The sequence below is a fragment of the Podarcis vaucheri genome, assembly GCF_965113315.1.
Source record: "Podarcis vaucheri genome assembly, chromosome: 1".
NCBI classification, from domain to species: domain Eukaryota; kingdom Metazoa; phylum Chordata; class Lepidosauria; order Squamata; family Lacertidae; genus Podarcis; species Podarcis vaucheri.
The window spans coordinates 98,695,892-98,719,429 of NC_138759.1; the positions used below are offsets into that span (position 1 = coordinate 98,695,892).

The 23,538-nt window shown below is 40.4% G+C and overlaps 1 protein-coding gene across 11 annotated transcripts in view; it reads right to left on the reverse strand.

The window, feature by feature from the left end:
* NCKAP5 (NCK associated protein 5) overlaps window positions 1-23,538 on the reverse strand; it is a 621,685-nt gene that overhangs the window by 58,228 nt on the left and 539,919 nt on the right. For all 11 annotated transcript variants that reach the window (XM_082197111.1, XM_082197112.1, XM_082197110.1 and 8 more), the window contains 2 exons: window positions 22,593-22,770; window positions 18,867-18,945 (listed from right to left, as the gene is read on the reverse strand). In XM_082197111.1, the coding sequence (XP_082053237.1) occupies window positions 18,867-18,945; window positions 22,593-22,770 (257 nt within the window). The remainder of the gene's footprint in view (window positions 1-18,866; window positions 18,946-22,592; window positions 22,771-23,538) is intronic.

Here is a 23,538-nt window from a genome sequence, read left to right on the forward strand (position 1 = left end):
GAGGGTATCAGAGGAGGGAGGGAAGAAAAGAGGGACAGAGGCCCGCAGGATCCCTGACTATCATTCAAGGCACCCCAGGGTCCCATGGCACACTGACTGAAAACCACTGCTTTACAGAAATGAATTCAAATGTCTAGTGGCAAAAGGGAATGATGTAGACAAAGAAACCGAAACTGCTATAGGCAGCCATATAGAAAGGCAGCACACTCTTTCACAACCAGAGCTTGCAATTCTCAAAAGATTTATTTCCAAGGGAGAAAAACTCCAGCCCAAGCCTCTTTTGTTCTCTGAATTCTAGAGTCAAGACAGCTACATGCTGTAACTCTGTTTACGGCAGCTCCTCCCTCCTCCCTCTCCCTCTGTACATTTTGTGTTGGATCCCTGCTTATGGCTGTAATTTTGGTTCCTATCATCAATCTACATTTATGGGGTTTGTGATGGAGTGGGAAATGATGACTTATGCACTGGGTCCTTCAAATGAAGAAATTTCCTCAAAATGGGACTGGTAGAAAGGAGGTTGAAAGGAAGAGATTGAAATCCTTCAATAATTCTTGGTAGTTATTCAAAACCAAAATAATAGAAGCTCGGCTAATACGTATACTGCAGATCAGGAAAGGTACCAGGAGGGCCAAGAGGACAACAATGTGGTCAACAGACAGAGTTAAGGAAATTATTAGAGGCAAGAAATCTTCCTTCAGAAAATGGAAGTATCCTCCAAATGAGGAAAACAAAAGGGCCACAAACTTTGGTAAAAGAAATGGGAACAGACTACAGTGGTACCTCAAGTTAAGAACTTAATTCATTCTGGAGGTCGATTCTTAACCTGAAACTGTTCTTAACCTGAGGTACCACTTTAGCTAATGGGGTCTCTCGCTGCCGCTGCCGAATGAATTCTGTACTCATCCTGAAGTAAAGTTCTTAATCCGAGGTACTATTTCTGGGTTAGCAGAGTCTGTAACCTGAAGCGTCTGTAACCCGAAACGTCTGTAACCCAAGGTACCACTGTATAAGTGATGAGGGAAAAAGAATCTGAGGAGCACATTACCAAAAAACACCCCTTTAGATACCTTAGTAGCTGGAAACCTAAGGAGGTAGTTGGATCTGGGGTGAGATGGTAGTTAAAGTTGTGCTAAAGGAGGATACGCCAGCCAAACCTCCAAAGGGAGGGCCCCCCACATTAATGATGCAAACACTGAAAAAGCTTGTTCTCTTGTAACCACATTACACACCAACAAGATTATAACCTTCCCAAAAAACAAACAAACCTCAGCACCAGATATGTTACATTAAACCTATGGCTTGTAGGATGTGGCATCCTGCTTTTATCCTGGGTGTGCTCAGTGCAAAACATAATCCCACCCTTCACATGTGAAAACTTGCTAAAGTAAAGATTAATTCTTTATATTTTCACATCATTTCTATATTCTCTTTTGGGTGAAGGGCAAGTTAGGAATGCATTTACGTACACAAAGCATGAACAGCACCAAACGAAAGGCAGAGACTTCTGATTAACTCCTACTGAAGGACCTAATGATATTTGCTTTTGTTCACATGAACACAGCCTCTGTCACTTAAATATATTACCCATGTGTCCTGGAGCTAGTATCTCCAAATAGCGGTTAAAAGGATTGTAATGGCAATTTACATGTAGCTTAAAAAGTAAATACCCAAGAGACCGATTTAGAAGTGCTGGCTTAAATCTGAGCAAAATTTAGGCTAAATGTCTGATAACATCTCCCGATAGCAAGCTCTTTAAAATTGTGGCAGATTCCCTCAAGGGAAAAGTTAAAAGTTCCACTGCTTGGGCAATTTCAAATTAGACTGAATAAAGGACTTCAGAATATACTGCGGTGAGCTATCTCATATTGGCTGACGATACTCAAAATGATGTAACAAATCTTTTCCCTTTCAATTTTATGTTCCTATGTATTGATGTTTTTATAATATTCTCCATTAGTTATTTAACTCTGCCCTAGTAAGCAAGGCTCTTTCAAATTCTGTTTTCATTCTTTCAAACTGTGAATCTTAAGAAGTTCTCCTCATATGATCTCATATAAATATTTTGCCTAAAAACCACACCTTTAACAATGCATTGGTTTCTGAGCCAAGGCTGTGGCAACATAAGAGAGGGCATTTTCTGCCATGGCACCCTGTATGTGACGCTGCAACTCTGCTCCAAAAAGTTAGGTTAGTTTCCCCTATTTGTGTTCTGCTACCAATTCTAAAAGACGCCTGCTCCTTGGGAGAAAGGCGATGGCAAACCTAGACAACATCTTAAAAAGCAGAGACATCACCTTGCCAACAAAGGTCCGTATAGTAAAAGCCATGGTTTTCCCAGTAGTGATGTATGGAAGTGAGAGCTGGACCATAAAGAAGGCTGATCGCCGAAGAATTGATGCTTTTGAATTATGGTGCTGGAGGAGACTCTTGAGAGTCCCATGGACTGCAAGAAGATCAAACCTCTCCATTCTGAAGGAAATCAGCCCTGAGCGCTCACTGGAAGGACAGATCGTGAAGCTGAGGCTCCAATACTTTGGCCATCTCATGAGAAGAGAAGACTCCCTGGAAAAGACCCTGATGCTGGGAAAGATGGAGGGCACAAGGAGAAGGGAACGACAGAGAATGAGATGGTTGGATGGTGTTCTTGAAGCTACCAGCATGAGTTTGATCAAACTGCGGGAGGCAGTGGAGGACAGAAGTGCCTGGCGTGCTCTGGTCCATGGGGTCACGAAGAGTCGGACACGACTAAACGACTAAACAACAACCAATTCTATTTCTCTGCTTATTCATTTATACTGACATCCTCTATGCTGCTTTTCAGGATCACAGCTCCTCCCAAAGTGGCTCAAAATAAAAATCACAACACAATAAAACATTATGAACTACGCAATTAAAATGAATACATAATTTAATTCCTTATATATAAGGCAGACAATCAGGAGATACCAAGACTACATAAAAATACCATAGCCAGCACCCTCATTTCCAACACTGAATATGAGCCACGCCAGCTCATCTTAACCAAAAGCTGACCGGAATGATTTTTTATGGCTCTTCTGAAAGAAAACAAGGAGAGTGCTACATAAAACTCACCGGGAAGGGAGTTCCATAAACAGGGTGCCACCAATGAAAAATCCTTATCTCATGTGGCCACCCATCTAACTGTATCCACTGGTGGATCCATAAGCAGAACTTCTGATGGTTCACATGGATCCACACTGTCCTTTCACTTAACTTGGTTTCAAACAATTTGGGGCTTTAAAGCACTTTGAACTGAGCCCAGAAATGAATTGGCAACCATTGCAGCTGGAGTAATAGGCTCAGAGTGTCTTGCCCCAACTAACACCCAGTTGCATTCTGCACTAGCTTTCATTTCTGAGCCATATTCAAAGGCATCCCCATATAAAGTGCACTGCAGCAGTATACTCAATTGAAAAGTTTCCCTTTTAAACAAACTATTGATTCTGTTGACAATTTTCATGCTTTTGCTTTTGTTTAATTTTTAACTACTGCTGTGCATATGAGTGACTACTGCTGTGCAGAAGAACAGAGTACACATTATTAAAAATAAACATTGCAACATCATTTGGATTTACATTTAATTAATGGACCCCATCCACTCTGTTCCTCTGTTCAGTCCTTGCTGTAATATTAGTAATTTTGTTCTGCAAGCCATAAGTGAGAATGGGACATGCCTACACCTTCAAAGTTGCACTGAACTGTTCCTTATAAAAAAATATGTGGAGACCATAACAGTCCAGGCTGGCCCAATAATTTTTAAATGTTCTAACTTCCAAATATTAGTCTCTCTTTTTCATAGCACCTCCAATTCAAATAGGTTTTTACAGCCTTTTTTGTTGTTGTGTGCTACTAATGAACACTTTTAAGCTACATGTGTTGTTGGCAAGACAATCTCAAACTACAGATGGCAGAGCAGATCTCTTTATTTGCCTGTCCTTTCCATTCTCGGAAATGCTAAAACAAGTGAAAAAACACACACACTAATATATATCTGCCAAATCAATGTCAGTTTTAAAGTGGATTATTTCTTTAGGGCTATAGCATCATTTGATCTAATTAGTCAAAGCTGAATGAAGCAGTTGTTTATAGTTTTTTTTTAAAAGCCAAATCATGTACTAGCCTGAGAAGCAGTGAAACCACCTTCAGTAACAATTTCCACAGGGAAAGTATTGTGAGTCTCTTGCAGCAGAAATAACAAAAAGAGTCTTGTGGCACCTTAAAGAGCTTAACAAATGTTATTATAACACAAGCTTTCACAGACCAGATCCTTCAGATGCACAGAGTGTGACCCCCCAGTTGTCAGGTGTAAATTTGACATGGCTGTAAAAGGGTGAAATATAGTTCAACTAAGGCTTCAGCTACTTAACACTACTCATCTGAGCCTAAATCAGCCCATGTAGTTCATCCACTTTCTGGTCACTACTGTGCAACTACATAATGGACATACAAGCACCAACTTATTTCAGAAACCTACTGCAGATATCTACATGCTTCTGTCTGGTTTCTATCAAGGAATATGAAACAGACCCAGAGCACTTCTTGTTACCTATGACTCCCAGCTAAAACCACTACAACAAATCATCAGAGATCTAAAGCTTATCCTGGACAATGATACTACTCACAGTCCTTAGGTGACAATTCTGTACTCTTCTTTTTTTTACCGATGACTCCATCCTCAACCAAAAACATCTACTCAGCAGCAAGAGCAGGCAACATAACAGAGAAATAAACAAGGACCAGACCCTACAACAAATCCAAATGTCAACTCTTGTCCCCATGTCTACCTTGGCAATAGTATTACAGGACCTAAATACATCAGCCACAATATATACGGGACAATCTGCCAGAAATGACCTTCTGATTTTTGCATAGGCCAGGCCCGACACAAAAGAATGAATGAATACAAATATGGCATCAGAAATGGCTTCCCCTCCTTTTCAGAACACAAATTCACCTCCCCCAGACTAAATGACATTCTAATCTCTGAATCTGAAGCGAGCGGTAGCTAAGCAGGAAGCAGCAGTTAGTAACAAATGGTGATGATTTAAAGCCAACATTCGAATACTGATTTATTTCAAGAAGTGTGTTTTCCATGCAACAAATGTCTGAAATATAAAAGCTAGTTTGAGCTTTGGAGACATAATTCTGGAATGAAAATTGGTGGGTAATTAATATTAATTCACTTGATGGGTCTTACATGATTTAGGATTCAACAGTGCAACCTTATAGCTCAGTTGTAAAGCACACGCTTCGCATGCAAAAAGTTCAAGGTTCAATTGCTGGCAGAGATAGGGCTGGGAAAGACGCCTGTCTGAAACTGTGGAGAGATGCTGCCAGTCAGTATTGACACTACTGAGCTAGAGTAACCAATTCTCCTACTTGGTATAAGGCAGCGTCCTATGTTCCTATCAGAGCCATATTACATGTTGGTGGACATCTACTCTAAAATCTAAATGGCCTGTACTCATTTCCTGAATAGGGAGCTGGCTCACATTTTAAGATTGTCTACATCTATATCTATATCCAATGTACAGACAATGACCGATTTGCGCCTGTCCAACTGATGTGCGACCATGACTGCGCATCATGGTGACCCAGAAGTGGCTTGGAAAGGGGGTGTAATTGGGGGGCGGAATGGGATGGGGACATAACAGGGCACAGCAGGATGTAATGTGGTGAAATGGGCTTATGCACGCTCCAATGATGCGTGTGAAGACCTAGGACACAACCCCCGCACAAATCCGGGGTGGCCTGTATAACAATTACAAAAACCTTGACCCTTTCAAGAGTGGAAGCATACTATAAAAAGCCACCTAAGCATTAAGGTTTCTCATGAAGCATATCATTTTACATGTAAAATCTAAAGTAGAAGACTAACTTTAAAAGCAGATGCAATGGCTATGCTTAGTGTGTCTTCTGAACGCAGGCTTGTGGTTTAGCTCTCTCTAAACTAACTATGAAGTGTGACCAATATTTACCCTGTGGGAGAGTAAAGCCACGAGTCTAGTTTTGGATGACACAGTAGGTCAAGCCTTTACTTTGCTCAAGCACAGCACAGCAGCAGAACTACCAGGAAGGAGCAAAATGTCTGCAATCTCTTCTCCAGGAGCTCTCACACATTTGTGCTAAGCAGTGGTTTGGCTTAGTGTGCCGTGCAACCCAGGCCACAGTTAAAACTACAGAAACCCCGGAAGAAGGACCTTGACAGATTAGAGAACTGGGCCAAAACAAACAAGATGAACTTTAACAGGGAGAAATGTAAAGTATTGCACTTGGGCAAAAAACATGAGAGGCACAAATACAAGATGGGTGACACCTGGCTTGAGAGCAGTACATGTGAAAAGGATCTAGGAGTCTTGGTTGACCACAAACTTGACATGAGCCAACAGTGTGACGCAACAGCTAAAAAAGCCAATGCAATTCTGGGCTGCATCAATAGGAGTATAGCATCTAGATCAATGGAAGTAATAGTGCCTCTGTATTCTGCTCTGGTCAGACCTCATCTGGAGTACTGTGTCCAGTTCTGGGCACCACAGTTCAAGAAGGACACTGACAAACTGGAACGTGTCCAGAGGAGGGCAACCAAAATGGTCAAAGGTCTGGAAACGATGCCTTATGAGGAACGGCTAAGGGAGCTGGGCATGTTTAGCCTAGAGAAGAGGAGGTTAAGGGGTGATATGATAGCCATGTTCAAATATATAAAAGGATGTCATATAGAGGAGGGAGAAAGGTTGTTTTCTGCTGCTCCAGAGAAGCAGACATGGAGCAATGGATCCAAACTACAAGAAAGAAGATTCCACCTAAACATTAGGAAGAACTTCCTGACAGTAAGAGCTGTTCGACAGTGGAATTTGCTGCCAAGGAGTGTGGTGGAGTCTCCTTCTTTGGAGGTCTTTAAGCAGAGGCTTGACAACCATATGTCAGGAGTGCTCTGATGGTGTTTCCTGCTTGGCAGGGGGTTGGACTCGATGGCCCTTGTGGTCTATTCCAACTCTATGATTCTATGATTCTAAGGGAAGCCTGAAACAACAACACTGCATAGAGAACATATTCCACCATTATTATTGGCCAAAAACATGGGAGAAGGAGGCAACAAAACTACTTGCAAGCACATATATTTCACTGAACTTAATAGAACTTAATTTTAGATAGGATCTTGCAAACAAACAGAAACACTTTCCTTTTTGAGAAAAAGCAAAACAGGCTCAATTACCCAACGTTCAAATAATCAAACGGTACAAACTGGTACAAGATCATTGACTTATATCACATTACTATGTACAATCAGCTCTTCAAGTGTTTATCAGTTAGGAAATACACATACATATTTCCTGACATTAGTCACTATATCATCTGCATCTAGCTTAAAGAAGATACTAGTTTTTCTGGAATCCTTGATATCACAATACAGTATTTTAGCTTTACATAAACGGAAGGTTAAAACTTTTTTTTAAAAAAAAATACTTTGTTTAACAAGGAAGTTGAGCCAAATGCTATTGTGTTCTCCTTAGTGGAGGGATAACTAAACTGCATGCCACAGTAATGCTGCAGAAAAATTGGCAATTAGACAAGTGCCATGTGTACTATCTCTTAGAAGCAGAAAGCAATTATTTGTCTCCGCCAGACTGTGACGAACAGTAACTTGACATTATTTAAAAGATACTAATGCATGGTAGATTCTTATTATTCAGGGAGGACAGGGTTTTATATAATCTTCAAGTTACAACAATTTATTATTACATGTGTATATGCCTGAAGTGCAGTTATTTCTATATGACACCATTTCAACAAGTCCCTGTTAACTATGTCTATCCGAAGAGTTTAGCAAAGATCCAATCATTCCTACAACCAAGATGATGCCCAGAGTGGAGACTAATTTTCTATCACATAAAGATTAATTGTGCTTTTATCTGCTGAATATGTACAATTTTTGTAAACTGTATTGAAATTGATAAAAGGATGACTATAAATGATTTAAATATAAGATATTTTTTTAAAAAAATGAAGGCTGACTTTTAAAGCAAGAAGATATTATGCTGCATTTATTTTCAAAATCAGACCTGTATGTTGATTTTGAACCATTATTTAATGTTCCCCTTTAAAAAGTTGATAAAAGGAGGATCGTTCTTTAAATGGAAAGACATATAACAGATGCTTTTTTTCAGGCATTCAACTACTTCCATGAAAAATGTACTGGCACATATGCTTCCAGTGTCAATTTTTCGGTTACATTTCAGTTCTCTAGTCCTCTCTTCAAAAACCATAAAGCGCTGACTACAAAAAATGATGTCTGTGTATACACATGCTCTTGTTAGGTCTAATACGTTTTTTAAAAAACCAGGTTGTCTCTCGGATGCCTTAGGAAACAAGCCTCCCTCTGGAAGTGCTAGAAGACGTGTGATTACAGGTAACATTGTGCACACATAAATGCCTGCTGAAAAACTTGATCTGCTGCCATTCTTCTTATCAAACTGCAACACCTCAGAATAGATACCTTTTTTAAAAAAAAGAAAACCATATATATATATATATCTCCCACACAAAAAAGAGAATGGAAATTGATTCAGTGCTACTGGTTTTATCTGACAGTGTTTCCACAGCTGGCAACCTACTATATGCCTGCAAAGACATTTAGGGGTTCTATAGATTTCTTTGGATGGCAAATGAGGAGATAAAGCAAATATCATTCCTTTATCTGATCATGTGTAAAATGAATGGTTCAAACACTACAACAGTGATAAGATGATTGCTAAATGATTCTTCTCAATTTCTATCAAAAGGGTTGATGGAAGAAATTAAGACTGACATTGATAAGTTGCATTCTCAAGCTCTGTGAGGTTTCATGATGAAAGACTACTTTGGGGAGGGGGTGGGAAGTAGAGATACATCTACTGCACGTAGCTCTTTGTTTCACATGGGAGGAACTTTTGGAATTATTATTTTTTCCGTTTTCTCTCCCTTGCCAAATCAATGCCTTTCGGTTCTAAAAGCAAACCTTGCAAGTGTGATCTATTTGTACTTTGTCATTCAATCCCATTTAGTTTGTTGCACGATTCTGCTCTATCTCAATAATTCATTAAAGCACTCACCTAATCTGACTCTGGTTTTTCAGTTCTTTCTAAGGCGAACATTATTTACTCAAATATGTCAAGCTTAATAGAGACATTACAATATGACACGTGCCAGACTTAATGCATAGACCCCATTAATCATATTCTTTCCTTCCATGCAATGCATCTGGCTATATTTTTTAAGAGGATAGTGTGAAACCTAAAAAAAAAGAGTCTAAACCAGGAACTGATACTCCTAAGTATTGGCCATGCTGGCTGGGAGCCGATGAGAGTTCAGGTCCAACAACATCTGGCAGGGGTGGTGGTAGCACATTTCCCCATACCTGGTCCAAATACAGTGGTGCCTCACAAGACGAAAATAATCCGTTCCGCGAGTCTCTTCGTCTAGCGGTTTTTTCGTCTTGCGAAGCAACCCCATTAGCGGCTTAGCGGATTAGCGCTATTAGCGGTTTAGCAGCTATTAAAGGCTTAGCGGCTAAAAGGCTATTAGCAGCTTAGCGGCTTGGAAAAAGGGGGGAAGCGAAAAAAATTGCAAGACTCGCAAGACGTTTTCATCTTGTGAAGCAAGCCCATAGGGAAATTCATCTTGCGAAGCGCATCGAAAAACGGAAAACCTTTTCGTCTAGCGGGTTTTTCGTCTTGCGAGGCATTCGTATTGCGGGGCACCACTGTAGTAAAGTAACAACAAAGAATAGTTGTTGTACAGTGGTGCCCCGCAAGACGAATGCCTCGCAAGACGGAAAACTCGCTAGACGAAAGAGTTTTCTGTTTTGGAGGTGCTTCGCAAAATGAATCTCCTATGGGATTGCTTCGCAAGACGACAATGTCTTGCGAGTTCCTGCTGGGTTTTTTTCCTTCCCCCTCCCTTTTTCTAAGCCGCTAAGCCGCTTATCAGCTGATCCAATCAGCCGCTAAAAGCAGCTAAAAGCCGCTAATAGCACTAATAGCGCTAAACCGCTTATCAGCTGATCCGATCAACAGGTAAGGCGCTAAAAGCCTCTAAAAGCCGCTAATAGCGCTAATCCGCTAATCCTTCAATGGGCTTGCTTCGCAAGACGAAAAAAAAACGCTAGACGAAGAGAATCACAGAACGGATTCTTTTCGTCTTGCGAGGCACCACTGTAATACAGTTAACAAGTATAATCATACATATAAATACTACTAACTGGAGAGCCATTTGACACAGTAGCAAAATATGACTATACTTGGGTCTCAGGTTTCATTTAAAAGCTGGTATAGCATAGTGGGTGGCTAAAGTTGGGAGGTAGGTACTTAAACCTGTGGTCATGTATGAACTCAGTATCATTTCTAAGATCTGTAAAGCTAATATGCAGTGGGTAGAACTATGATTTACTATGTAAGGATTAGGAAATTTGAATAATTTAAATTATCACCATCATCACCACCACTATCCAAATAGAGTCAGCTGCATCTCAGTTGTATTGGAATCAATGGGACTGCAGTTGCAACTAGCTTGCCTCACTGATTCCAGCAGAACTTAGGTTTCATGCAAAAATTATGGTCTAATGAATTACACTTTCTGAGTAGGTTCAGGAATGTCTTGGATTGCAAGACAGGCACACTGTCTACCACTCTGGGCTTTAGGCTTGTTGTTCTTGCTGTTCCTGGAGGTCTGGAAGCGACTGTATAAGGTTTGGAATCTTGTGTTGTGGCCATCAGTTTGTCTGTAGGCTCACAGAGTGTAGTGTCACATAAGGCTGTCAAGTCCTTGCGGCCTCTTTACAGCTTAAGTCCATGCTGGGTTTCTAGTAGCCCAGCCTCCACCTACAAAGATGTCCCTTCCAGGTGGTGGTACACCCTTAAAGCATCCAGCATAATGGAGAGGATTAGGGTGGTAACAGTTGTACCAGGTATAAATGCTACTGTCCAGAGAGGATCCTAAAGGTTACCTAGCTCAGGCATAAAGTATAGTGAACTCAGTTCTATGAGTGCAAGTTCCTATGTAGCCAAAACAGTATCATCCATGTGTGAGAACTGGTCTGGCAGAACTCCAAGGTTTACAGAAACAGAAAAACCTTTAAACACACATCTAAGTTGGGAGTGACCACAGGATGTGGCTGACTATTGGGAGTGGGTGAGGAACTCAGAAAACCTGGGTGGTCGGGAATGGAAGAAGGCATATCTGGCTGGCAGGCAAAGGAACATTCCACACTCTAACATTTTGATGCAGGCCCCATTTATGTATACTAAGAGTGAATCCATTTATCTATTAAATTACAGTTGCTTGTAGCCCACTCTTCATTGAATATTTTCAATCCCAGAGCAGGGCACAAAAGTAATAGAGATAAACGGAGCAAAAACAGTATACCAAAATCATATGAACAGGTCCAGTGAACAAATTAGCAATTCTACCCTAAGGCAAACAAGAAAAACAACAATGAGGACAAAAGCTATCATTTCCAATTTAGCCAAATACCTAACAAATACGAGCACAGGGCATTCAAACTGATTAACCACCAATGGTCTTATAGTAACAGTTCCCAGCCCATTTTTCATCTATGGCAACTACCTCTCTCTCACACACACAGAGGGCCCCACTCGATGGCTTCTGAGCAACTTAACACCTTACACCCTCAGCCCCACTCTCCAATCCACCCAGGCTCTCACCCTGAATGGTATGAACAATTGTCCTTAAGCATCCACAGCAAAGGCGTCCCACTTCTTGGTTCATAGTGACTACAGAACAGAAGGCAATCACAAAAGAAATGGAGGGAGGCAGTGATCCACAGCTGGCATTTTTCTCCCCTTCCCACTCCTCACAAAACTCATGGTGCCTAAAACTACTATTGGGAGGGACTCGCAGGTGGATTTTCTGGCTTCGCTCACCCTTACCAGATGTCAGGGATGGTTCAGCTGCAGTTCAGCGCAGAAACTCAGGGATGAGCAGTAAGGTTGATTCTTTATTCAGAGAAACAAAACCCAACAGAGAACTCCACAGGCAGAACTAGCCTGGTGAGACCATTGACAGAACTGAGGATCTAAGCCTCCCACTTCCTCCTAAGGCTCCTCCCCAGCCGGCTGCCTACCCAACAGTCGCAAACTCCTTCAAGGAGGGGCTCTCTGTGCCTTTTGTTCTGTTACATGTAACACCCTTCTCATTCTTGGGGACAGAGGAGGATGGGGGAAGGAAACAGTGGAACTGGCAGGTGGCTGGGGATCTGCCGCAGCCTCAGTCTCCTCTTCCTCCTCAGCTGCCTCGGTCTCACTTAAAACTTGATTGCTCAGCCTCCAACCCAGCTGCACCCCTTCTTCCTCTGATCTTCCTCCTGCATCCCACTACTATTTTCTTGGCTCAGAACCTTCCCTTGGGGGGGGGGGGCTGTAGCTAGACTGAAAACCCAAGGCTTACTGGGTTTTTTTTAAGGGATTCCATTAATAAAATCCCCCTACCAGCCCAATGAGGACTGGACATGCGCAGAATGCATGTGATATTGACTTGTTGTTTTAATGGTAGTAGGGCAGAAAATGAAATGGAGAAGCTGAAAACAAGGAGAGGAGTATTCCATTCTCCAAAATTTGTTGTAGTTCTGTCATTCAAAAATTGTAAGCAAATGAGCTACAACTGGCATTTTAGACAGCTTTGATTCCTCTGGTTTTTCATTGATTTTGTACCTGTCTAGTACTATGACTTGTAACTTAATCAAACTTCTAGGTTGGGTACTTATTAGGTTATGCTGAATAGACAGATACTTATTAGAGAAAAATATTGACACTGTCGTAAGTGTGGTCTCATAAGAAATAAGCCTTCACTTGTATTTGTGAAGGTAGGATTATATCATTAAAACTTAAATTCACCAATGTCTTTATTACTTAATAAACACCTGGGTGGGCAGATAAGGACTGAAGAAAGACTGTTACATTAATTTAATATACAATCATTGCCCATTTAATGTTTCTGTTTAAATGAGAAAGCTATAGAGAACTGAATGAGTGTAATGCTGAATTAATCAGCATTAGAACTAGTGAATGAAAATGCTTTATACAGATTTTGTTGCCATAACCAAAGTACTTTAAATGCTGAAACTTCATTCTAACTCTACTGTTTATAGCCATTATCTTTACTAAGCATTCTATCAAATAATACATAAAAATTCTCTTATCAAGACAATTTCAGTCTCTCATTGAAATTTATTTTTTCATCACTTGTCTCCCTTTCTTTATAAGAAGCCCAAAGATGGGGATTGAAAAATAGCCTCACCACTATACAATACCAGCAACCCTCAATTTCAAGAACATTTCAAGATCCATTGAATTCAGCTCAACATTTTCACTAAATAAGGATACCTACAATAACAAAGGTATACGAAAAGAGAGACCTTTCTTTTCTGATCAGATTGCTTTTAAATTAAACTGCAGAACCTTTTGCAGAGTTGTTCTTGGAAAGCGAAAAATGATGTTATAAGAAAGTGCTTGGCTATAAGCTAGATGATTATCAAGAACTTTAATGGACTGGAGTGCCTGGATTCAAGACTATAAAATAAAATCTTCACCTTAGTGTAAAATTCTAGCACAAAGAACTGTCTTTTTCTGTGCACCCGAAGAGTGAAGACTCAAAACACATGGAATTGGTGTAAATACCGTAACTTTAGATGCCTAAAGATGCAGCAAGACATAAGTGACAGTAGGCGTGGAATTTGCATAGAGAGCGTAGGGCCCGATCTTGGGTGGGATTCACCTAATGAGTGCACAATGTCTGTACAAAGACTTCCACAAGGCTTTCTCACCTCTCTTCTTCCTGCAGCCCCCACTGGGTTGGGAGGGGGGAGGTCAGAGGAACCTCCAAATTATCACATGGGGTAGTAGGGGGGCGTCATTCCTTCTGGCAAGCTGAAACGCTTGCGCTGATGGAACATTTGTCTTAGTGAGACACTAAATTCTTCCAAATATTTCTTATTTTGTAAACCACTTAGTAAACCGTCTTAAGTATTAAATTATTTTAATATACTTTAATACTTTAAATTATATAAAGTTCAGTGGGGCTTATTCTCACATGATTGTGTTACTGTGTACAGGATTGCAGTCTTGCAGTGTTCCTACTTTAGCTCTGGCTGTTGTTATCCCTTACTCCCCCTACCAATAGCTAGCTTTCTCCCTGCCTCACCAGTCTCAATGGGCAACAGCTGCCACCACCCCTGGATTATGCTATAAACATTTTTGTAAGACAGGTAGGTACACAGAGGATGGGGAAGAAGCAGTAAAAGAGGTTCCCTGATATCCTTGCTTCTGCAACTCAGCAAAAGAAAAATGCAACTGAGATAATTACTTGTAGCATCTTAATATATATACCAGATTTTATAAGATTTCTGACTATACATATATACTGTGTGCATGAATGGACCCAATAGCCAAGCTGAACGCTGAATATGATGAGAGACAGAGAGATGGTACAGCACACAGATGGGAAGTTAAGAGTTATGTTCTGCAATTTCTAGATGAATAACTTCAGCTGTGTTGCATGATGACTTTTCTGTAAGTCAAGGTTTCCCCAGCCGTAAAAGTATCTTGTGAAGGTGCAGTGCCCGAGATAATATCTTATATGTTTATTGATATGTATTACATTGTCTTCTCAGGGTCTTTTAAAAGAAGACTCATCCAGGAAACCATTAACTTATTTAAATCTATTGGCTTGCTAAGAGCACTTTTGAACAGAATATAAAGCAACTGGAACATGCATGACAAGAACTACGAGTACTTCACTGTGATAAAATACCATTGTGCCACATAATACCATACCTGTAGTCCACTGGATATTATTTAACTTGCATATTATCTAACTTTATAGACTAGATACCCACTTGAGGATCTTACACTGACAATTGTTAAAAACTGAATCTCACTCATTAAAATAATTAGCTTATTAATTTATTTACGAATCTATGTCCCACTTTCAAAAAAATATAGCTGGGTAGAGTACAAGGATAAAATCAACAAAAGATCCATTAAAACACCAATAATAAACACCAATAAATACACATTGGGTAAAAGAAAAAGTACAAGCATGTTGTAAACAAATACGTTCTCAAAAGACGTTTGGAGGGAGGGAGGGATGGTTTCTGAAGAACCTCTACTGGTAGGGACCTGCTAAACTAAATGCTCTGTCTTTAGTGAAGGTGAATCAAAACTCATGAGTGTTGCTGAGATCAGAGGATCTCAGCAACTGAAGAGGAACATAAGGAATCAAGATAGTCCTTAAGGTACTTTGAGCCCAAGTTGTGATTTATGGATTAGCACATGGGCCTTGAACCTGGTCTCTGTACTTGCTCCTTCAGAGGGAGTGCCACCTTCTGAACAGACAACTGACCAACTTCCTGGACATCAGAACCACCCACCCCAAAGGCGTCTTTCTCCCCAGAATTCAAACTCCATTTGTTGACCCTCATCCAGTTCACCACTGCATCCAGGCACTAGTCCAGGGATTGCACAGTGTATCCTGAGCTTAGTGCCATTAGCATAGTTTCCCCCTACTCTCACACTATACACACACATTCCACTTTGTTAAAATGTTAGTTTCCACAGTGAAAAAATAGGTGGCAGTGGGGAGGAGAGAGAGAGAATGGCTCGTTAAAATGTGAGTACGTAACCATTTATCTTTAAATTATAGTTTTGAAGCACCTTCTGTGATTGGGAGGAAGTTTGAAACAAAGCACACAAAGTCATATCAGCTGGAGCCTGGCACTGAGAGAGAGATTGCTGTGAGCTGGCAGCACAGATGTTTTCATATGGAGTATAAGCAGGAGAAAACGAGCACAAGACACAGATCCTCAACACAAACATTTTGGTTTACATTTATGCCAACACTCAGCCTCCCAAAATGTGAAGTGTGGTACATGAATGTATTTGCACAGCCATCTCTTGATAAGAAGGAAACAATGAAGAGCTGAGAAAAAGAGACTAAAAGAGGAATCCTAAGTGTGGGAGAAACAGGGGGAATGTGCCTGTTGATTTTCCTCAACCTCTCAGCAGCTTTTGATATTATTGACCATTGTATCCTTCTGGATAACATGTCTGAGTTGGTGGTGGTTTCAGTCCTACATGGATGGCCATTTTCAGAGGGTGATGCTTGGGGAGTGCTTTTCAGCTCCATGGAGCCTTTAATGTGGAGTTCCTCAGGGCTCAATTTTATCCCCTATGCTATTTAATATTGGCAGTGGAATGGTCTCCCTCGAGAGGCTGTGGACTCTCCTTCATTGGAGGTTTTTAAGCAGAAGTTGGATGACCATCTGTCATGGATGCGTTAGTTGAGATTCCTGCATTGCAGGGGGTTGGACTACATGACCCTTGGGATCCCTTCCAACTCTACAATTCTATGATTTTATGATTCTATGAAACCACTGAGTGGGGTTATCTGCAGGTCTGGAGTACATTGTCAGAAATTAAGCTGGTGACACACAATTCTACTTCTCCTTTAAATCTACACGTGAGGCAGTGGAAGTGCTGGACCATTGTCTCGCCTCAGTAGCAGACTGGATGAGAGCCAACAGACTGAAGCTCAATCCAGATAAGAAGAGACACTGTTAGTGGGTTATTTCCTAGAACAGATGGCTGGGAGGTTGCCTGCTCTTGATGGGGTTATACTCCATCTAAAGGAGCAGGTATACAACTTGGGAGTACTTCTGGATCCCTTGCTGATGCTTGAGTCTCAAGTGGCTTCAGTGGTATGGGGTGCCTTCCATTAGCTTCAGATGGTGGCCCAGCTATGCCCCTATTGGGGCAGGAATAACCTAACTTCTACCATCTATGCTGTGGTAACCTCTAGGTTAGATAACTGCAACGCTGCGATAACATGTAGGGCTGCCTCTGAAGATGGTTTGGAAACTTCAGCTGGTGCAGAATTCAGCAGGTTGCTCATCAGGGCAAGACGGTTGAGCATATTATACCGATCCTGGCCCAACTGCACTGGCAACCAATTTTCCCCCCTGGTCCAATTCAAGGTGCTGGTTTTGACCTATAAAACCTTGCACAGCTCAAGACCACAATACCTCAAGGACCACTTCTCCCCATATGAACCAACCTGCACCCTGCATTCATCACCTGAGGCCTTCTTCATGTGCCTCCTCTGTGAGAGGGAATGGGCCTTTTCTGCAGTGGTTCACTGTTTGTGGAATGCTCTCCCCAGGGAGGCTTGCCTGGCATCTTCATTACCTATCTTTAGACACCAGGCAAAAACCAAGCCTTTGGCTGATTAACATTATATGACCCTTTAAATGTGTTTAATGGTTTAATAGTTATTGGTTTTGGGTTTTTTGCTTTTGTTTTATTATGTGTTTTGTGTTCTCATCTTTTATTTTTATGTTGTGAATTGCCCTGTGATTTTCAGATGAAGGGTAGTATACAAAAGTAATAAATAATAATGATAAGTTATTCTCTGATGTCAATCATGCTAAATAGTTCTGTAAATAGTATTAGAACTTTATAAGCAGCATAGTAAATGCAATCATTTTATGTTCTTACATTTGACAATACTATTCAACATCCTAATTTATATTCCCATGAACCTTTCCTCTACTGAGGATTCATCTTGGAGTGCACATAACCAGGGTGGGAAGCTGCATCTGGCTGGCAGGCCAGATCTTTATCTTCACTTTATCTGTCGCCCAATTTGATAGGCAACAAGAACACCCACCTGCCAGTCACCTGATCGGTGCTGGGAACATGCCTTCAAAACAGCTGATCCTTGGTTACAGAGAGGTCCCTTGAAGCCCTTCAGAATGCAACTTGTATTCAGAGCATTGGAAGAAGAGCTTTGAATACAAGCTGCTTTCTCCAGTCCCCTCATCAGCGCTAGGCAGTTCCTGATCCCAGATGATTGTCAGTGTTTCAGCTGTGTAGCACTCTTTTCAAGCCCCGACCACCAACTGACCCTCAGTGCTTGCAGAGAGTCCTGGGCTGCGCTTTGAAGCCCTGACATTCAGCTGCTTGACGGTTCCTGCACATTCCCCTTTTGGCCCAGCTGTGACTTTACCTGTCCCCCAGCACACATTATATACAATGTCAGGTGTAGGGTAGGTAGCTGTGCTCTGGCCAAAATAAACTGATAAGACAAATGAGAAGGCCTGCAGAGACTAATTAGCCGCATGAGCTGGAGGGTCTCATTGCTGGCATATAGCATCCAACTTGGTAAACTGGTATGTTCAAAATGCACTGCTACAATGATGCACAAATAACATAGCACTAAAAATCAGGATGAAGGATAGCAGTGTAGCCAGGAAGTATGGCTATTTATAAGACTGTTCATAACATTTCCACAGATGGTAAAGCTACCTGCATTAAGGTAATAAATTTCTCACTGAAAAGAAATATGATTTGAATGAAGAAAAGTAGATGATTATGGTTTAAAGGCATTTCTGATGAGACCCAACCACAGTTTACACTTAGGCAAACAAGGAAAGGCATGATGGAACTAGCATGTAGAGGTAGAATATTTGTGCTCATGGCATATTTCTGATCCCCAATATATGATTACATTAATTTCTGTACTGAGCCATTGAAGGATAAGTATCTTGTTCCTATTCGCACAGATATCTGGTAGGCCACTGCAAGTACAGGCTGCTGGCTGAGTAAGATCTTTGGCCTGATCCCCCAGTGCTGCCTGCTAAAATATATAAAGAAGAGACTCATCCAGTTTTACCTTTAGTCTAGTGTGATTCAATGGGATTAATTGTACATAACTCTGTTCAACTGCACAGACTACATAATGTACTAAGAGAATCTAAGCCACATATTACAACATTTTAAATTTTTTGTTGATGTTACCTATTAAGTGGCTTTGACAAGTTGAGTCAGCGATGGCGTTCTCTTCATCTTCTTGGAAATTTTCTGTTACCACTTTGATCTGTGTTGTAAGGGGGGAACAGTAATTGTAACTGCTTACATATCTCTTTTAACAGAACAAAAACAGTGTATTTCAAAACAAATCTGTTTAACTTTTAGTATCTTTGCTATCACCCTTTACTATCTACCTTAATGCAACTCCCACGTAGTACAGCTTGTACGGCGTCCTATTATGAATGACGTTTAAATTGTTTCTAGATGCTTTGCTAAGAACAATACGACGCAACTGGCAAGAAAAATTAAGTCTTTGTGCGAAGCTACAAACATGAGTTTGACCAAACTGCGGGAGGCAGTGGAAGACAGGAATGCCTGGTGTGCTCTGGTCCATGGGGTCACAAAGAGTCGGACACGACTAAATGACTAAACAACAAAGTGATACAATTTCTCAAAAAGATAAAATAATATTTATGTTTATAAGATTAAATAAATGCATTAAGTTCTCATGATCCTGTATTTTTCTTCCTCCTCAAATGTTATACCTTATAAATTTATGTTAAAGAACTGAGGAAATAAAATTAATGTGTGACATGGTATCTTCATTCAGTGCTGCAGTCACACAATTCTGGCATCTTTTCCACATCTTTATAAATAAAATGAACTGCCACCTCTGCTGTTACTACCACCTGGGCTGAAACAGATTTTGAATTGAAAAGCTGTTGAAAGAAAAAAGGTTAAGAACTCTCCACTCCATTTCTCCACTCAGCTACCAACACTATCTTTCATTGATAACTGGTTTGCTGCCTTAGATACTATTTTGTCAACTAGTGGTTTAAAGGTGCATGGGCAACTTAAATACTTTGACACCCAAGGTAAAAATATAGGAAGAAAGAATGAGCACTGAAATCCATTGTGCCCTTCCCATTGTACCATATTAGCTTCAACAATGTGGCTCAGTTCTAAGTCAAGCAAGAATGCTTTTATTATGGCAGTCTGATATTCTACTCTCACACACCTGGCTTCCCAAGGTGCTTTTCCACCTTGGCTGTGGTATGCACATTAAAACTAAAACCACATTGGCTTTAGTTTGGGGGAGCATAGTATCTTTCCTGTTTTTCACAAAATACTCAATGGTTAGGTTCGAAATGGGGCTATTTATGTAAGCAAATGAGCAAGATTTCCATTAAAGTCCTTGTTTTGCACACCCTGCGCAAACGATCTGTTCCAACGATGCTAATGGAACATGTTTTTCTTTAAAATGTATATAAAAATCGCCAAGAAACCACAGTCTGAGATGTGTTTAAGTGATGGCATAATAGAACCCTAAGCCTTTAATTAACATGCTGAAAAAGAAAAGACTTAATTCTATGGCGCATGAAAGATACACTTTTGAAAACCCACTTTAGAGGAGCATTAAATGTAAAAGGCACATTTGATTTTTTCCATTCAGATGAAATTTAAGGCATGCATTCTTTATCAACTTTTGCAAGTGTTAGTTACTGGTTTGACCCTCATCTCTAAATGTACCTTGTATTGTTACAGTGTAAAAAGAAAAAGAAATCATCTCTGCTCAGGGCTTTTGAAAAGGTTTGTGCTGTTTTTCTCAAAAAGGCATGCCCCCCCTCCTTTTTTAGGGAAAAAAGAATGCACAATGGGAAATGCTACCACATGCTAGTGTTTTCAATCACAGCTATCTCTTTTTACTGAATTCTCTGCAACGTGATTCAAAGTGAGAAGCCAATAAAGGGAGAAAAGGACATGAAGACCAGGAAATAATATATGCATTTTAAATGAGATTGAGTAGTACCAAGTTTAGAGGACAAACTGAAATTCCCCACAATTCTGTCGTTATTTTTTTAAAAAAAACAGATTCCAAAACACAGATTATAGGCACTCATTTTTCTTTCAACCCGAATGGCTTCAACATGGTAATGCAAGCTATTTCATTTACAGAATAAAATCAAGTATTGAAAACCCACAAAGATGTAGCATATAATATAATCCAATCTTCAAAAACAATGTCCTAATAACACTTTGATTTTCAGCTTAACAAAGTGCAGTCTGGAGAAGGAAAAGGTAATGCCTTTGCAGCGTGACTAATTTGTCCTTAGAAGTTAAAGAGAAAAAAATTAACATTTCTTCATTATTTATGTAGATTCAGAACAATCTTTGTACTTGCCCGATAAAATGAAGTGTGTTTCTTGAAGATATACTTAAAGTCCTAAATGGCTATTATTGTTACATTTGCAAAGACTTCACAAAATGAGACAAAAACTTCTGCAAATTACTGTGCCATTAGACAATAATAAGGAAGTTAAAAAAGAAATTGTAAAAGCAGCATGCTTAAAAAAAATACTTCTGTACAGTGAAGATATACCCTAAGCTGTCAGCACCATATTAAATGGGGCATAGTTAAATTGAGTGGCTGTGATAAGGGGCTCTGCTTTGCTATCAAAGTTCTAGATCAGTTGGATTGAATTTCCTGCATATTGCACATTTCCAGACTTTCATTCTCTCTCATTCCTTTCAGTGACATTACAAGGGCAGACTTAGATATGCTTATAATTTGTGGTTTTATAATGCAGGGGACATCTACATTTTCAAAGAAAAGATGATACTATAGAAGCTACATGCTACAGAAAGGGGGAGAGGGGAAAGGGGGGGAGAGGGGGAGGGGAGATAGAAAAAGTTTTCCAAAGCATATGGATTCAGAATGCAGGTTCTGAGATGTTTTTAACAAATGACCTTGTATATCTTCTAGTTAAAGCTTGCTTTACATGGAAGCACAAATGCTTGCAGACATTTGCCTGACGCTGAGAGCAAGCCACTGATACTTTTAACCTTAAGCACCCTAAACATCAATACTGAGCTAATAGATTTTTCAATTCCCATCATGAAGAGCTTTGAAAATGTGTTTTACCTTTAGAATATATCCCTGAGAAATATGTAATTACTTCGCAATTCAAGCTTCCTCGTAGAACGCAATAGCATGCACGGGATGTTAATCACTCACCTTTTCCTTTTTTCAGAGCAACAACAGAAAAAGCTTAAAAGAAACAACTGTTCAATGGTGATCTTAGGGCTAACCCCAATGTGACATCCAGTACAAAGTTTTCCCACCCCACACGAACTGCCAGTGCTGGGGACCTGATTCAGATTGGGGTCCTGGTGTGTGGGGCAGTGTGGTGGTAGAAGAAAGGCTACAGATCAATGGTAGAGCACTTGTTTTGCAAGTGGCAGGTCTTAGTTCCAAACCTGGCATCTCCAGGTCCTGTATGCTCCAAAAATAGGCCACTACTATAAAGTACCTTACTTCTAGATATGGAAGGCCTTATATAACAGAGTGAAGGATATGAAGCAAGGCTTAGTTTTCAGGGAACAACCAGCAGGGTAGTTGATATATCCAGAAGGAATGTCTGGGGACATGTGGGCCTCAAGCCATGGAACAACTGAAAAGGTGAAAACTAGGACCTTGAAGTGGGCTTGAAAGTACAGGTAACCAAGTGTAAATTGCCATAAAAAAGGCTGAATATGTTTCCATCAAATGACAGCTATGGGCATTAGTATAATCGGATTCCCTAATCAGGCCATCAGATGCTGACATTAATCCATCGTTCCCCAGCAATGACAAGCATGTTTCTACCCAGTGTTGGAGCAGTAACAGTATGGGAAAAAAGTAAAAATTAAGGACAGCAGGGTCTTGTTACGTACCACTGCATCATTTGGTATTTCCATTTCAGCCTTTGTTTTGCTGGTTTTCTTCTGGTTTCCTTGAGTGCCGACAGAGTTGTTGGGAAGAGAAGAGCCCTGGGAGCCGCCCTTCGACACGCTCCTGTAGGAAACATTATGTGATCCACTTTCTGTCGGCTGGGCTGCTTTCTTATCAACTCTGTAGGTGGAAAGTGATTCCTCTGATAAATTACATCGCCCTTCTTCAATCACTCTACTTTCACCATTCCTTTAATGTTTAACGTAACCTCCCTGCATCTTTCTCCCCGTAGACCTGTGAGTGATAAATGTTTCTAACTAGCCTTGATCAAATCTGTCACTTGCAATTTCAGGTACTATATCAATTTAGTCTTTCAACATATAATGATTTATTTTAAATTTTCTATGACTGGGAGGCAAATTGGAAAACACACTGAACCATTATTGCCGAATGTCTTTGTGGTCTAAGGTGGCCATAAATGTACTTAATTCTGGTTGGTTGCTGTATGTATTTACTAACAATTAACAATAGCAAATTTCAGAAGACCTTAAAAACAAAACAAAACCAGGCAATGCATTTCCTCCCATACTGCTATGCCTACAGGGATTTTTCCTAGGAAAAAAACAACCTTCTATGGCTTAATATTTGTATTAGCTTTTATAAGTCTTTCTATTCTTTAATTTCAGAGCCCACTGACCTGGTTAACAAAGAGCAGATACAAATGCTCGGAGCAACCATGTGGTATAGTTTTTACTGGGCTATGCTATTCTAGGAGGCAGGTGGTAGGAGAGGGGTTTCAATTCTGAATGCATGGCCATATGCTTTTAAAAAGCTCTCTTGCTATAAAAATAGTATGCCACGGAAAAGTCTGGGCTCCTTGACATCCTACTCTCTGACATCCTAATATTGCTTGATTTTTCACAAAAGGAATGATCATTTTACAGGTAT